The sequence below is a fragment of the Drosophila mauritiana genome, chromosome 3L, assembly GCF_004382145.1.
Source record: "Drosophila mauritiana strain mau12 chromosome 3L, ASM438214v1, whole genome shotgun sequence".
Taxonomy (NCBI): domain Eukaryota; kingdom Metazoa; phylum Arthropoda; class Insecta; order Diptera; family Drosophilidae; genus Drosophila; species Drosophila mauritiana.
In genome coordinates, this window is record NC_046669.1 from 14,282,950 (window position 1) to 14,299,772 (window position 16,823).

Genomic DNA, 16,823 nt, shown 5'->3' on the forward strand with positions numbered 1-16,823 from the left:
TATAATAGCAAAAGGTGTAGTAAATATTGTTTAAGGATCTCTAGGGGAAAATTGGAAAGAAGGTAACAGACTGTTGAAGGTCCGATTGAAATGAACAATAAATATTTCGTTGTATTTCCATTTCTTGCATTGAACCCCACTTATTTATTATCAATTTCCCTTATCTCCCCATCGAGTGAGTATATTTTTCGCATCAAATCTTGAGCTGTTTTATCTGCCACAATTTCAATTAACTCAAATGGTCTTAACTGAGAAATCCCAGCCAAACATTAGCCATGCCAGTCACATAGGACCAAAAACGACCCCCGCGACAGACAATTAAAAGGGGAAACCACAGACTGTGAGCCAATTTAGATAAGCCCCAGGATATCGGGAGCCCCAGCAGACCGAAGGACTTGAAAGGGTCGGTATCCTGTATGTGTATCCGAGTCTCTAGATGGTGCCACACTCCATTCATATCTTGTGCAACATAACAATTAGTAAAGACCATAAAACGAAGCAGTCGAGCACAGACAATAAAAGTTGGGGAAGTTGGGGAAATTATGGGCCAATGGAGCCGAGCGAATGGAAGTAAACTCTGTTTACATCTCGCCGGTCGAAAAATGTGCACTAAAGTATCTAAATTTATAAAAGAAATAAACAAACTGTGCAGCACTCCATATACTAGCCGGTATGTGTGCACAGCAGATGATGCATTTAACTGGGCAGCGGGAATTTATGAGCGCACCAAAACGAAATGGAATATAAATACAAATTCCGATTCGGATTTGGATTGAGAACCAAAAAAAAAGTACAACTTCCAACTTGTTTGCTTTCAATTAGTGTTGAACTTTTGGATCGCCTTCCACCATCTCCTGCTCTTCTTCGCTGCCCGAGAATTATCTAAATAAACATGGATCCGCAGCGGCTATAAAAAAACATCGCATAAAGCTGGGGGAAAATAGGTAGTCGCCCGAAATGAACTCATCGTTGCAGGGAACTAATGCATATTTTCCTCTAATTTTCTCCCAAAAAATGTGTTAAATGCTTGCGTAAATAAAACAGGCAGCGAGTAGGAATTCTCAAACTTTTCTTCTTTGTGTGCAGTTTAGGCTGACTTTGGTTTCAGGTACTACTTCGAGTTACTTGCGCTTACCAGTAGCTCAGTAGCTATGCTTCGTTTGTTTTTTTTTTCCAACGAATCGCTGTTAGCTGGTCAGGCTTTGCTTTTCGGTATTTGGTATTTGGTTACCATGTCAAGTGGCAAAATGCACTCGAGTGCGGTGCTAGGTCCTGGAATGTTGATAGACCTTCATTCCTGGCGGGCAGCATTGCAACGTTATGCATCTGGAAGTCGGTCTAATATTTGGGTAAACAAGTGGCAGTCAGTAGAATTGTATAGCTTGAGAATAGTCTAACTAGATCTGAGCTAATAGAAGCAGTAGAAATATGAGAATTGCTACCAAACAGTGAGAAATATTGTGTTGAGGGGATTGGAAACATTTAAAAAGTATATACAAAATGGTACTAATTACATTTAATGATTATATTTATCTATTTATTCCAGAACGAGTCCTTCGATATTGCGAGTCGCCTTCGGTGGGCACTTGTTGCACCTACAACATGGAGACGCGCATGGCGATGCAATCCCGCCAGCAGCTCGAAGGGCACACCAAGGACCAGATCTCTCGCATGTCTGGAATCCTGGGCAGCAAGGCCACAAAATTCAAAGGTAGGTCACCGATCCAGCCTAAAAACTCGTTGCGTCAAGGAGCCACTTGAAAATGCCACAGAAGCCACCGATTATAGATCTTTCGGGCGTCAAGTGGTTCTGCCCCCACACAGAATAGAACCCTGATCTATATAGATATACGATCCATTGAGAGACGATGATGCGGGCCTCGAGTTACTGACAATGTCAAGTGGCAGGCGACAATGCGGATGTGCCTGCATGTTATATTTTCCAGCGGATGCTGGCTAGAAATAAAATCGAACATCTAAACATTTAGTCGTGTGGAGCGGATGTGTGCTGATTGATCCCCTCCCACCGCACAATCGATGCTCGTTACATTTTCCACTAATTTGATTTTCCGCTTGCAGATATTTTCACCGCCCTGCTCAAAGAGTCGCGAACCCAGTTCAATAGTATGTTCATCCGAACATACGGCGTCATTTACGAGCGAAATTCGTACGTCTTCTCGGATCTGTTCAAAGAGTTGGAAACCTACTTCGCCAACGGTCGCGTGGACTTGCTGGAGGTCATGGACAAGTTCTTCAACACGCTGTACCAGAAGATGTTCACCGTGCTGAACACCCAGTACACATTTGATGAAAAGTGAGTAGTAGTCTGCGAAATCCAAAACCCGATGCTCCAAAGCGAAACCGATTTTTAGAGGCCTACTACTACGCCTTTAGTTGGCAAAAACAAAACGTGTGAAACCGCAAAGTGTCTCGGGCTGTCGACCGACGACAACTAACTGACTTGACGGCCCGTCGAAACTTTGACACGGCCGGTGTGCGATTTCAGTTAGCGATATTCCCTGATATGAGTATCCTATGGATGTTTTCTTTCTCCGCTCTTTAGAGTTTTAAGTTGCTCTGGTTTTTGCCAGATTTTTCGATTGCGGTTGAAACGCTTACAGCAAAGAGAAAATGCGGAAGTTGTCGGGTAGTTTTTCCATTGATGAATCAGAGATGCTCTAGAGAAACTCTATGCTTTAACTTAGAAATCCTACAATATGATGAGCAGCCCTACAAAGTTTAGATTTTCCAATGGTTGAGATTTAGCATTCAGATCCAGACTATCTGAACCGACCTCCTTTTAGTCTACAGACAGATTGTCTCCCACATGGGTGATATTACATCACGTCCCACTGCCAATCTACCTACTGCGATTTATTCATCCCAGCCAACCCATTCCGGCCCACCACGTATGTTTGGTCTGTACCATTTCCCATCCTATCCCATAACCCAGCCAAAACCAAAAACCGCACTTTATGCCAGTTCCTGTGTCAGCTGCTCGAATTTCCGCCAAAATGGTGAGGAGGCAAAAAAAAAGCGAAAATTGCGCCCACTTGGCTCATTGCCCCGGAACGATCTCCGCTGGTCTCCGGTAACCGGCGACTTGGCCAAATGACTTCTGCTCCCTGCATGGCCACTCCTCGTTGGCGAAGGGCTCGTGTTACCCACGCGCTTTCCAATTGATGCCGCTGACTTAAACTCCGTCTCCAACTCTTAGCTCAACTCCAGCGATTCGCTTTTATTGTCATCGTTTTAGTTTGTCGTACGTGCTTTGGCACGTTGTCGTTTATTGCCATTGGACAGCAGCAACGACAACAACGATGTCGCGTAATTGCCGGCACTTGCCTGCCGCCTGCCCCTTCTACACTGCCCAAAAAAAATTGCACATTTAGTCATTAGGATTTTGGGCATCTCAAATGGTTATGATTCCAAATGGACGTTGAGTATTCCGACACATAATTATATCTCAACGCAACTAAGGCTAAAGTGAAATTCCTCTTTACGTTCACTTTCTTTATAATATGAATTATCTACACATTTTCTTCCTGTGTAATGTCCCCCTGTTATTTGTTTGTGGCTGTAGTTTGTTCTGTGCGGTTGGTCGGTCGCTTGAACTGCGTTGGTTCTGCCCTTAGAATGGATCAGATGCCCCGCACAACACAGAGTTCCAGCTGGACCTGGGATCTAAGGTTCTCCTCCTGGCTATTTAATGAGGGGGTAGCTTAAGCAGTTAGTTTGTCTAGCAGACTTGGGGGGGTTTGGCCAAAACAGTGGAGTAAACTATGGGAAGTCAACGGGTGTTTGAATAGAACCCTGATATGCAATATGTCCTAGGGATGAGGAGTGAAATGGCGTGACAAATATAGAAACAAATAGGAGTGAAACCATAGATAACTAAATGGCTGTTTAAACTCTAACAAGCACGCGCTAAGTTTTTTATTTATTTAACATAGAAAAACTAATACTTTAATGGAGTTTTGAAACATAAGCTAAATTGACCATCTGGGCATCCGAACTCCACAATCTCCCCTCCCATCAGCGATTTCCAGCTGCTGGTGCTGCCGCTTGACTGATCTGTCACCTTTGTGAATGCGACTTGCAGTAATTCCTAAATTGTTTAGCAAAAGTGGAGAAGGGAAACGAGGAAGCTAGCGACTTCTTGACCATAATGGCGAAGGCAGTGACAGTGAGGGCCAAATGCAGCCGTACAAGTGCAATGACTGTCATGCTCGATGGCCAAACTGTAGGACTAGGCACATACTTACTGCATAGTGGTGCTGCCAGGGGGAAACAAAAACATCAACAAAGCCAGCACATGGCGAGCAACTATTTTTATGATTTTTCCGCATAAAAATTTTAGTTGTGCGGCGGCGGCAAAGAATGCGCCGATGATGATGTTGGTGAAGTCGGGGGCGAAGGCGATGGCGTTGAGCCGTGCCATTTACAAGTGCAGATTTCTGCCGCCAGCAGCACGCCCAATGAAAATATTTTCCCCAACATTCCGGACTCATTTTCCACCGATTTGATCTTATTTTCCAGCTACATGCGATGCGTCAGCGAGCACATGAAGGAGCTTAAGCCTTTCGGAGATGTTCCCGACAAGCTGTCCGTGCAAATCAAGCGATCCTTTGTGGCCACGCGCACCTATGGCCAGGCTCTGACCACCGCTTCGGAGGTGGCGAAGAAGGTCCTCAATGTAAGTTAACTAAAGGGATATTTCATTCATATTTAATATCATATGCTTGTCTTTTAGGTGCGACTGAATGCCGACTGTACTGGGGCTCTTACCAAGATGCAGCACTGCGGTGCATGCAAGGGTTATACGGAAAAGCCCTGTACCAACTACTGTGTGAACGTCATCAAGGGATGCCTGCACTACCAGCACGAGTTCGACAGCGAGTGGGAGAACTTTGCGATGGCCATGGACAAGGTGGCCGAGCGGCTGCTGGGATCCTTCAACATTGTGATGGTGGTGGAGCCACTCAACATCAAGATCTCCGAGGCCATCATGAACTTCCAGGTGAGATCCACAGCGGGATAATTGGATGTGCTAGGGGTCATTATCATTAGCATTTGCATAAACCAATCGCAATTTGTAACTCGTTTGGACCAAGCAGCTGCTGGTTAATTTTTATCTCTTGGCCCGTTCGCAGTGGGACTCTAAGTTATGCTCCCATAAAACTGTCAGTGCGTCAGAGTGGTTTACGCGTGGTTAGTTAATACGCATACATTTTAAACGAGTCGCAAAATAATTCAAGGGGAAAACCGTAGAAGATCGTGACGATTGATATGTGAGACTGAGAAAATTTATGGACCTTAGGATATTCCAGTTTTGAGATTTTGTTTATGAATAATTTCTTTTGATAGCTGTGATTCATCCTTCCCCCATTTCAACTAAATATTCATGTAAATGCCAAGAAATTACTACCATTAAAACTTAGGCATAAATCTATTAAAAATAATATGCACGACATTTAAACAAAAAGCTAAAGAATAATTTCCACATGGATGGCCATAACTTATTGAATTTTGATTACTGCAATATTTTAAACCTCTCTAGCACCGCTGTCTTTTGTTATGTTTTGCCATTTTTACGATTTATTTGCACAACATTTGGCCCGCATATGAATTTAATTTATATTTCCATTTAAAATTTATACATTTCTTTTTTCAACCTCTGATTCTTCTTATTCGCTGTTTTTGTTTGGATCTATTGCTTTTGTTGTTTGTGTTTCGGCATTTGGCTTTTAATGTGTTTACTTTAGCCGGTGTTTGTTGTTGTTGGTCGACGGCCCCATAAAAGGCCAAAAATGCAAAATGCGAAATAGTATTCAATTTTAATTCTGATTTGTTTCCGAGGCGTTTACCCAATCTCCAAGCTCGTTGAACCGACGAACCGCTTTTGATGATTGCCATCTCCCAGTCGGGTCGACAGTTATGATGAACCGGAGTTGGCTCTGAAGTTCTGGTGCTCCGTACGCCAACCTGACCCAACCTCCGTAATTATATGAACTGTAAACTGCCGAGGAAGAGGCCATTGAAAGAAATAACACACAGGAGATATAGGAGTGCCGATAAGACTGACGAAGCGCTAGCTTCTGTAGAGAGTTGACTCTTCGGAAGAGGTCTGTGATCGCTCGAGTGGCCCATAATGAGTAGCCGACTGAATTCAATTCTTATCTATTGAATGGGTCAATAAAAACTAGCTATAAATAGCCATTAGGAGGCCAAGCTCAGTGGGGTGTGAATGGAATTGCTGTTGAGTATGGGAAATAATGTGATTTCCCTTGCGCAACTGGTTTCAAAAGTCATCTCAACTCAAGACTTTCTAATTTTTATAAAATTAAAAATATTAAATATCAGTTCTTTATGTGCTGTCACTTTCATGAGGGTTAATCAGGTCGTGCTGACTCTTCTTTATTTGTGTTTAATCTTACACTTTCTGGTTTTATTTCTAGTTAGTTATTGTATGATTATCAGATCATTATTTATCTTTGTATTGAGCAACAGTGTATAACTCTCAAATTAATTCTTTACAGGATTCTGGCCAGGACATCACCAATCGCGTATTCCAAGGATGCGGTAGACCCAAGTTGAAGAAAATGAAGCGCTCCATCAGCCCTAAACTGCAAGGAGTTCAAGTCCTCAACGCAAAGAGTCCTGTGGAGGCGGATACTCTGGACATTGATGAAACGTTGGACGAGGCGATAGTGCTGAGAGAGCGCAGAGCTGCCGAGCCCGGTTCGCAGGAGACCTCGGCACAACAGTCTCAAGAGCAGGGAGTTGGAAAGAGTGGAAATGGAGGAGGAGGCGGTGGCGGTAACAACAGGCGGCAACAGCAACGTCGAAAGCAGCAGCAACAGCGACGCAAACAGCAAAACAATCGCGACGACAACGATGACGATGACAATGAGAGTGGAGGCGGTGGACGTGAACCGATTCTGGACAGGATCGTAAGGGACATTCGCCAGCGAGTGAAGGACTACAAAAAGTTCTGGTCCAACCTGCCGCACTCGGTTTGCAGCAACGAGGATATAGCCTCCAGTTCCGATGTGGACGGCATGTGCTGGAATGGTCACACAATTGATAGGTAGGCGGAAAAAACTGAATAAAATTAGCACAGCTATCTTAAACATATTATATTTTCCAGATACATGCACTCAATTACCACAGAACACGGCTCGAATCCAGAATTTACTGGCAATCCGGCTAGTACTAAGCAAACTGCTCAAATGGCCTCTCAACTGAGCCATCTGAAGAATGCCATTGTCCACCTTCGAAATGCCTACAACGGTCAGGATGTTGAGTGGAGCGAACAAGGTAATATATGCTGGTGATTGGTAATGAGTCTTTTTATAAAACCATCCAATCAATCTTTTTAGTTTTACTTACTAACCCTTTGTTTCTTTTTTGTTTTACAGAAGAACTGCCATATGCTGGTAGTGGAGCTGGTTCTGGATCCGGGTCCGAAGACGACGAGGACGATGACGAGGGCTCTGGCCTGGGACCCTTTGAACCCAGCCACAAGCCGGACGTGGAGCGTCCTTCGGTGGATGCAGACAACGATGATGACGAGGACGCCGGTGGGCGGGGTCACATGCCCACGCACACATCTCGGCCGACGAGCGGAGTGGACGACAAGAATCCGCTCATCCACACCACCCACTTCGACCAAGATCACAACGATCTGGATGAGGATCATAGGCAGCTGGATGAGGATGAGGAAGCGGATACAGGCCATGACGGGGCCAATGACAATCGATCATCCGATGCCCCAGAAAAGATGACGCTGCGTCGCGCTCTGGTTGTTTATCTGCTGCCCCTTTATATGGCGTGGTTCGGTGGCGTCTGCGCCGATTTGCTGTGATTACTCAACGTGCGAAATGCAGCCAAGATGGAGCACGGCTGCATCCCCTACACCTCTCAGTCATTCATCCGTGAAGCAAAATGTTATTAGCAGAACTACATGCTACCCTTATATACGAAATGCGAGTCCAAAATTTTATAAAAACTTTTGATAGTAGCAATCAAAACGCAATCAAGAAAATAGGTAATCTTTCGAATTTTACTCTCGTCAGGAATTTTTCAAATTTGAATTAGATGAAATCTCACTCTAAATCTAAAATTTAAGTTTTGAAAACTCCCAGCTATTGTAAAAATCAGAAAATGCCTGATCTAAAGCGGTTCTTTAATGAGATCCGATAGGAGAAAAAGAAATTAGTGGAGGAGAGAGAATACGTAACGAGCCCATTTTAGTTTAGTAAGCCCTCAAACGCCCCTGTTCCCCCACACTCTAAGTCTAAGTGCGAAATTGTATTTTGTAAGCCAGAGAGCGAATGAATGAATAAGTGAGTGCGTGTATGTCGCAGAGTGAATGCTTTTACCGAGTGTGAGTGCGAGCGGAGTGCCTGTTCAATGTGATCGTTTAGCAAAAATTAACTATAAACACTTTAGCCCCTAGAGACCTAAGCAAAAAACACACCTACATCTACATATTTAATTTGTATTATATTTATGCCTACGCGCATATGTAATGTAACCAGCCACAGCACACAATTATCAATTATCCCCGAAATGAAGAGCAATAACTAATTTGTAACTGTAGTCTACTGATAAACCTAAAAAACTAAAGTCTTATTTACGTTAACATGGCCATAGAAAAGCGTCCGAGCCACGGCTTTTGTAATTTTGTATCTTTCGTAGACAGCCCTGACTTTTGCCAGCCATCAAACGCATTTCAAACTAAACTGTGTACACCTACATATTTATATTTATTTTTGATTTTTTATCGGTTTTTATATATTGTATTAAAACAAATGGAAAAAGAAAAAATACAAAAACGTAACAAAAGAATCGAATTTCCGCTTTTGATTGTGGGGATTGGTTTAAAAGGTTTTTCAAAAGTTCATTAGCTCATGCCCTTAAAAACCGTTACTGTTGAATGGCGTTGCCAGAATTTAAAAATATTTATGTATGATACATCTTCAGCTGTAGGTCTTGTCAACGTTAGAGGTCGCACTTGTGCCAATGTAGAAGTCGTGTGTAAAAAATGGACGAAAGCGCAGAATTTTTTACCGGAAAATGATGCTTTCCTAAATTTAACAAAACAACTAAGCTGAAGAAGACAAGGGGTTAACAAGCAAATAAAATTTTTTTTGCCACGGTTTTTATTCTAACAATTAACAATTAACAATTTTGTGCCCGCTTTCCTCGTGTATAATGTAGCATTAAGAAGAATTATGTAATGCAAAATCACATTATTGATTTCCTGTGACTTCCTTTTCTACCTCTTTAATTTCATCAACATCTTTAGCTTCATTACTAGATTCTTCATTTGCAAATTCTGAAAGTTCCTTCTCCTGGTTGTCCAACTCATCCTCCAAGGACTCCAAATCCTGATAGGCATGCCCATTAGCTTCGTTTAAGGAAGGTAAATTCAAGCTAGCTATTGAGTTCTCCACAGTTGTAAGGCGATCCAAGAGGGTCTTCAGGCGCTTGTCGATAGACTGGAGGGCTACAAGGCTCCCTTTGGTTTTCTCTTCAGTCTTTGTTAATAGGCCCAGGTCGTCTAAACTTGTTTTCGGTTTCTCCGGAGACTCCGGGGAAAGCATTTCTAAAATTTTTTTATTTGTTCTAAGATGGAAAGAATTTCAGAGACTGTCAATGATCGATGTATACCTTACTCCTATATTGTCAAAACAGTTAATTTTAATGACTGGCCTCCTGGATTACCCAAATTTGAAATTGGAATCCGCTTGCTGGAGCCAGCAATATATTCAGAAGACAGTTCTATCTAGCTATATATAGAATAAGTAACCAATTTTGGTATCATATTTTTTTTCATGTACCAAAAATATTCATTCATTCATATGACCGGCAAGTGGGAGAGCGTGGAAACTCCGAGATCGTGGCCAAGCGAAAAGGTCTCGAGATCTCAGGCGTCGCTCCATCCGTCGGAATATCTGGCCTGCTGGCTCTCTGTGTATCTTTGGGTGCGCGGGGAGCTTGTGGTGGCTTTTTCAGTGAGCGCGCGATCGGCGTACGGTAAACAACAACTGCTGCCAACGCAACGTGAAAAATGAACTGCGGCAAAGAAAATTTCGAAACGTAAACCTGGAGCGCCCCTCTGTGCACACGAAAATATATCTGCGAGATGCGCGAATGTGAATCTTGATGCATTGCAAAAATTTTGAATTTAAATAATTACGCAAGGCGGGGCACACGTGAGTGCGGTCGTGAAATGAAATTAAATGAAAAGTGGGCGAAGCGAAAGTGGAAATTGACGGCAATTTTCCTGTGATCACTGTGATGGTGATGAGTAACCAATTATAAACAAGTGAAAGACGACAAATAGATAAGGCTATCAGCAATCTTTCGGTTCGGTATCGTTACCGCAGTTCCGCGTAAGTTTCATTAGGCAAAACACTAAAATTTCATAAATAAACATTCGAAATGAGAAAACTTTTTTGGTGCGTCGGCCAAAGCAACGTTTGACTTTTAAAGTCAACGTCTTCTTCTAAGCTCTTTTCATCTTTTATGTGCCCCCTTGAGTTTTCAGCTGTTCGATGGAAACCAGTTTGCCATAGACTAGCTAGCTAATGTTTCTAACGATATTTATTTGCTTTTTGGGCCGCATCAAACCGCTGAAAGTGTAGACTTCTAACTGCAACTGTTGCTGCTGGCTGAAGGTTGTTGTATCTTACACAGTTAGGCGCACAATTAACTGACTGCTGAGCAACAGTTGTCAGCTGTATAATCTTCTAGGGATGACTAAAAATAAATACAAGTAATGGATAAAATAAAGAATGGAAGCAAATTTAGCACCTGTTGAAATTTCTCTTAGCCAGTGTATATAAAGCCAGTTGTTTCGTCGGAAAGATTTTTAGACATATTAGCAACATATGTACTTGCGCTATCTTTCAATCTTAAAATTTTTCGGAAAGGCATAAATGTTCGGATTTTATATATAACTTTGACAACTTAATCGTATATTTAGGTTCTTAGAATAAAATTCATCATGCTCTCATAACGCATACTTAAAAAGCTAATATGTGGTTTTATAATAAAATAAAATTAAAAACCAAATATTATTAAAAAAAAATTCGCTCATGCGAATTGTACCACCACATAGCAGAGCAAGGTTTCGATCCTCGGACCTCTGGGTTATGGGCCCAGCACGCTTCCACTGCGCCACTCTGCTTGCTTGAAGCCAAAGGGCCCTTGAGCTCGGGTAAGTGCAAAGGACACTTTGTTACCAATGAATATAAATAGAAATGTGGAACATATTACAGTGTTCTAACTACTGTATGTAAACATTAACTGATCAGTTGTTGCAACTGTATACACATTACTGTACGATTAAAGCGTATTTTTATAGTAATACATGAGCACTGCTTTGTGGATGAGCAATAGCGACAACAGAACTGTTAAGAAAGCAGTGCACTGTAAACGCTCCCAAGTGTATATTCGTCGGTAACAAGGTACTTCACTTCCCGTTTGTAATTAACTAGCCTTTAGGTCCACAACTTCATACAAGCAGAGTGGCGCAGTGGAAGCGTGCTGGGCCCATAACCCAGAGGTCCGAGGATCGAAACCTTGCTCTGCTATGTAGTACAATTCGCACGAGCGAAATTTTTTATTTTGCGATATTTGGCTGTTTATATTTGTATATAAAATGATTTTTTACATGTAGTAAACAAAATTTTTTTGCCAAAAATGAGACGCGCTGATTAAGGGATTTCTAACCTACTGCATTGTTTATCTTTATTCAGTTGTTTTAGTATAAAAGTACAAAATATGACCTAAACTACTAAGGGATTGTCTACAGACTAAGGCGAAGAATTGTCCACCGCTTTGAGCACTCTCTTTATGATATTAGTAATCCTCGTCGCAGAAGCAACCGTCCCGCGAGTTCTCCACAATCCAGTCCAGATATTTCGTGACTCGGGTATAAACTCCTGGATAATTGGGTCTAGCACAACCGTTACCCCAAGATACTATTCCAATCTGTTCGAATCGCTTGTCATCTGGACGAAGACGTACCAGGGGACCACCAGAATCACCCTGACAACTGTCCCGCCCACCAACGCCTGGATAGCCCGAGCACATCATGTTCTTAGTGATCATTTTCTGGGTGTAGTTCGTTTGGGCGACGCATTCGTCGTTGTCGAGAACGGGAACCTCAACCTCCTGCAGCAGACACGAGGGTTTTCCATCTTCCTTGAGGGTTCCCCAGCCCGTTGCAATAGCCTTTGTGCCCACAAATAGATCCTGGCGCTGTTCCACCCGTGGCAGGCAGATGGGCCGTATAAAACTGGTGATCGGCACGCGATCGTTCAGACGTAGTAGGGCTATATCATTGTCGAAGTTCGAGAAGCTGAACTTTTGGCTAAAGGCGCGGAGCACGAAGCGCGTTTCCGGGCGCTCCTTGTCATTGCAACGATCGTGCTCCCCGAAGGTCACCTTGATCATGAACCACATGAATCCCTTAACGCAGTGCGCCGCCGTCAGCACGTAGCGATCGTTGATCAGTGTGCCGCCACAGTAGAACCTGTTGAAGTAGCTCAGACGCGCCATCCATGGATACTCGCTGACGCCTGTCGTCGTACCGCCCACGATTCTGGACTCGTCATTGCGCTCTCCGCACCTGTCGATAGTTAAATAAAGTCAGTTAATAATTTATATTTATATTTTCACTGTAATTCAACTTCTATCTCATTAGTAAAAACATTAAACGAAGTTTATGCCTTTCGTGAGAAGAGAAAAATGTATTGGGTCAAGGGTGACGGGCCTTTCGATCTCTCTCCCGATCGGCAAGTTCATAGTTCAGCAACCCCGACATAAAGAAAGTGTCAAAGTGCCTTGTGGACGGACATAAAATAAATGAGCGATTTTTGCAGATTTTATGGCTGCCAGCTGCGTTACATTAAACAGGTTTTTAATTACCCGTGGTAAACAAGAGAACACCGCATGCAGTCAAAATAAAAAAATATTCCACCAAGTGGGAAAGGAAGCGTAACAAGTTATCTCTCTTCTTTATATCTTTTTATTTATTTTGGCCACATAATCAATCGATCCGGCCGCAACAAGTATTTGGGATTCAGATTTTGTGTATGTTTAATCGTGTCATTGCCCCAAAATGGTGGCCTGGTCGAGAGGCGTCCCGAAACAAAGAAGCAAAATGTGCGACAACGACCCACTTCGGAGACGGGCCAAGACAGGCCGAGACGGCCAAACAGGCCAAAACGGCCAAAAGCCGAAGAAAACGTCGACGGCATTCCCCTGCCTCCCGCGCAGACATTAATGTGACATGACGCATTGAAGATACGCCTTTTACAGTATCTGCCGTACTCATCTGTCTCTGCTGGGTGTATAAACACACACACGTTCTCGAAAGCCAAACAGAGACTGTTATCAAATCGTATGCAAATCAGTTTCTTTTCTTCTTTCACATGCAAAAAAAAAAGTAAAATTTATATATAGAAATAAAACGGGTTTAGGTCTTCATTAACAAAGATTAGAACGGTTGCGACTATCGATTCCAAGTAAATTTATAGCTTTAAGAGATTTTCCAAATATATAAATCGGGGGAATTTAGTTGGGAAATAACTTATGTAGCTTGGAGCTATAAGAATCTTTAGAGGTCCCTTTTTTGGGACCTTACCTATTCGGAGCCTACTGAATTGATTTTTATGTCCCTTAAGAACTTGCTGCCTTTGTTTTCATTTTTACTGCCGACTCTATTAATACCCTGGGGTGTTTACCTATGCCAAAAGCCAAAGTTGAATTCCCAATTGGTAATGCAATTTGTTTAATGGCCACACAAGAATGCACTCCGAATGCAATTCTACAGAGGGAACTCGGCTTCGAGGTCAAGCCGGGAATTGGCTTTTGGAAACGGGTAACGAATGGGTAGGCGATTCTTTTGGGATAAGAAGAATGTCTTAAAAATGTTTAAGACTTCACCTTTGCTCACTTAAAGGTAGTCAGCTTATTACTCAAAAGATGGTTAACATTTTTCTTAAGGCAATGGAGACTATTGATAAGTTGAATGGCAACGTGATTTATAGACTTGTATTTTGAAATAGGAGAAAAGATCAATTCTTGATAAATGTGTCTTTAATATAAAAGATTTGCGCAATAAATAAAACGCAAATTATACCGTTAGTAAAGTCATTCTTAACGATCACTTTACATTAAATGTGAGGATTATATGGATTCTATGCTTGCCAATAATTTAAATAGAACTTGGAACTTATATGGCAACTAATTATTGTCGGTCTCCTATGATTACTTCGGAGGAGTGTGGCCAGGAATAAACATATCTCCGATTGCGTGACCTCCTCGCAGGCACTAAAATCTACCTGTAACTTTAACTGTTTGTGCCATTTGGGTGTCGTGACAATGACAACGCCAGAGTTGTTTATCACTTCTTTGCCCGTCTAACTGGAAGTTGTCATCATGGCCATGACAGCTTTTGTATCTCGCCGTGCGTGTTGCATCTTTGTAACTTCAGTTTTGTATCTGTATCTCTGGGGGGGAGGGACAAACGGGGACAAACTCAAACCAAACGACTCACCTGCAGGAACATGTCGGCGATGTTTGGTTCTGAGCTGCCGGCGAATTATTGCGATTGAAGGCACCGAACCAATTCTTGATCGGATTTTGCCGGAATACAGGTTTATTGGCATCCGAGGAGGAAGCATTGACGGCTCCGATTTTCAGCTTCTTTGCCTGATGGTGGGCTGCACCCAAGGCTTGATATTTGCCCGGAATGGAGGATAAAGATGATGTTGCTGTTGATGTTGCTGGCGGTGCTGATGTCGCTGGTGTTGCTGGTGTAGCTTGTGTCGCAGATGTTGCTGCTGTGAAGAGCAGGCAGGAAGCCATGGCCAGCATCAGTGACCAGTGACGTAAGTGGAGCATCATCATCTTCTTCTGCCTGCTGGTTATGCAATTCAATGCATGTAAACTTAATGAGCCTTTTGGTCGTCGTAGCGGTCTCGACGATCTGTGCCGTTATCGGAATATATTTCGATTCTCGTTCTGCTCGTTCTAAAGCGGGGAATTTTTCGAAATCTCTACCCCGTTCACACTCCACTTGTTAATTATGTAAATCAAACACGGTTTCTTTTATGTCTTATTGTTGTTGCACTAATTGAACCATTTCACATGACTGCAAACTGTCAACAAGTCGCGCCCTAATCCCAGCCAATTTCTCGATCTGTTTGTTTGCTCTTTGCTATATTATATGGTGCTATATATCAACGGTATAGTTAGTTTGCACTACCGCGCACGCGAAAGTCTGCAAGTCGACTGATACGAGGTGCTGGCGCAGAAGAGCGACTAAGCCATTTTACCCAGGCCCCCACAACAGCGCAGTCGGCGTCTCAGTTGGCGCCGCTGGGGCAAAGAAAGTTGCGCATGCGCAGCGCTGCGTGTGTCGGCAGCGACGCCGGCGGAGGAGTTCGCAGAGCGACGGCAGAGATTACACAGAAAAAAATGGTATTGTATTCAATAACATGCCTTTTTGGAGTCACAAAAAAATGGAATTTGATCAAATGCTCAGACTTTTCTTTTAATATCAGGGTTTCAGTTGTTAAAATATTAAATTATATTTTATTTTAATAATTTAACTTTTTCGCTATTTTTGGTTTCATTAAACAAGAGTATTAAGAGAAAATTTTTTTTTTTTTTTTTTATAATTAGCTTTAGAAGTAGAAATTCGATATTTGATTTACATCGATTCTTTCGCGCAGTGTACAGAGCTGGACAACTCAGAACGAAGAGAGCAGACGCATGTTTGCTGGCTCACCTCGGTTCTCAATATGCTAATGTGACAGTTTGCTTTGGCTAAGTTTAATTTTTTTTATTCTTTTTTTTTCGGATGGAGTGTGTGCGTTGGGAGTTCTTGGTTCTTCCTCTTTCCTGCTGTCGCCGACATCGTCTGTTTAACGTTTGTTTATTATGCTCGTAACGTCAATACACCGTGAAAATTTCAATCAATGGAGAATTGATTTAGGCATTTAAAGCAGATGAAAGAGTAATAACCGTTACAAGGTTTCAATAAAGAAATAAGAAATGTGGCAAAGACGCGTTATACTTATATAATGGATCATTAAAGCAAAGTTTTATATTCAATAATGCTTTTAATAGTTTTAACGCACTTCAGTTCACTTTAAACTATCTTTGCTTAGGATATTATCAACTTGAGTAGCCTAAGAAATTAGTTGCAGTGCACCTCTGGCAAATATTTTCTAATGGCTCACAGACACTTATAAACAAGAGATCACTCCCCACAGCCAACTCCAACCAACATCCTTAAAGATCGGCAAATATGGGCTTAAAATATTAAGTGGGCGAAAGAGAGATTTGAATTGTATATTTCTGATCGTAATGATATGAGCCTTCGAGCACACACAAACACACACTGATGATTAGACTCGTGGTATTTCATTTTAGTTTTTCATAACTCGAGCCCTTTCATCTTTCCGACGCCTTTTCACTTGCTCAGGGAAAAAGAGAGGGAAACCCAACCATTTTTCGCATTTTCATGTTCATTTGCCACTGCATGATTTAACAAAAAAGAAAATCGAGTAATTTCAGTTTTTGCATTTGCTCAACTACCAGAGCGTAATTTAAATTACTTTAAATGTATTTCAACTGAACTCGGCTACTAAAGTTGACCCAGTTAAGCTGAAATTCATTAAAAGTGTCCAGCATCAAATATTATTATTGTGTGATTTGATAATGTATCGAGTGCACGCCGACATTCCTTTTGAAATATGAATCGTTTAATTGTCATTAAATCGATTAATGTCATT

General features: G+C 42.2%; 4 protein-coding genes and 2 non-coding genes across 6 annotated transcripts in view; 3 read left to right on the forward strand and 3 right to left on the reverse strand.

The window, feature by feature from the left end:
* The window catches only part of LOC117139849 (glypican-6), a 38,724-nt gene extending 30,006 nt beyond the window's left edge, over positions 1-8,718 (forward strand). The window contains exons 2-8 of the mRNA XM_033302496.1: positions 1,547-1,711; positions 2,080-2,314; positions 4,540-4,696; positions 4,754-5,020; positions 6,540-7,090; positions 7,151-7,320; positions 7,422-8,718. Of these exons, the coding sequence (XP_033158387.1) occupies positions 1,547-1,711; positions 2,080-2,314; positions 4,540-4,696; positions 4,754-5,020; positions 6,540-7,090; positions 7,151-7,320; positions 7,422-7,867 (1,991 nt within the window). The 3' untranslated portion in view covers positions 7,868-8,718. The remainder of the gene's footprint in view (positions 1-1,546; positions 1,712-2,079; positions 2,315-4,539; positions 4,697-4,753; positions 5,021-6,539; positions 7,091-7,150; positions 7,321-7,421) is intronic.
* A 445-nt stretch (positions 8,719-9,163) lies between these two features.
* On the reverse strand, positions 9,164-9,690 carry LOC117140769. The gene has a single exon (XM_033303851.1). It carries the CDS (start codon positions 9,609-9,611, stop codon positions 9,258-9,260), a length of 354 nt encoding a protein of 117 aa, XP_033159742.1. The 5' UTR covers positions 9,612-9,690; the 3' UTR covers positions 9,164-9,257.
* Positions 9,691-10,247: 557 nt separating this feature from the next.
* LOC117141805 (venom dipeptidyl peptidase 4) overlaps positions 10,248-16,823 on the forward strand; it is a 71,371-nt gene continuing 64,795 nt past the window's right edge. Inside the window, exon 1 of the mRNA XM_033305451.1 lies at positions 10,248-10,403. The gene's annotated coding sequence lies outside the window, so the exon portion shown is untranslated. The remainder of the gene's footprint in view (positions 10,404-16,823) is intronic.
* Positions 11,129-11,200, reverse strand: Trnam-cau. The gene has a single exon. It is a non-coding gene; the product is annotated as a tRNA-Met (tRNA).
* Trnam-cau lies at positions 11,535-11,606 on the forward strand. Its single transcript has one exon. It is a non-coding gene; the product is annotated as a tRNA-Met (tRNA).
* Positions 11,730-15,329, reverse strand: LOC117141810 (trypsin-7). Its single transcript, XM_033305461.1, has 2 exons — positions 14,579-15,329; positions 11,730-12,646 (listed from the first exon to the last, which is right to left on the reverse strand). The coding sequence occupies exons 1-2, from the start codon at positions 14,929-14,931 to the stop codon at positions 11,875-11,877; spliced, it is 1,125 nt and encodes a 374-aa protein (XP_033161352.1). The 5' UTR covers positions 14,932-15,329; the 3' UTR covers positions 11,730-11,874.

What these genes read in the sequence shown, in the direction of transcription:
- LOC117140769 (XM_033303851.1), bottom strand. Translation starts at nt 9,611, where the DNA reads ATGCTTTCCCCGGAGTCTCCGGAGAAACCGAAAACAAGTTTAGACGAC.
- LOC117141810 (XM_033305461.1), bottom strand. Translation starts at nt 14,931, where the DNA reads ATGATGATGCTCCACTTACGTCACTGGTCACTGATGCTGGCCATGGCT. An exon ending in TCGCCGACATGTTCCTGCAG is followed by an intron (nt 12,647 to 14,578) that starts GTGAGTCGTTTG and finishes AACTATCGACAG; the next exon opens with GTGCGGAGAGCGCAATGACG.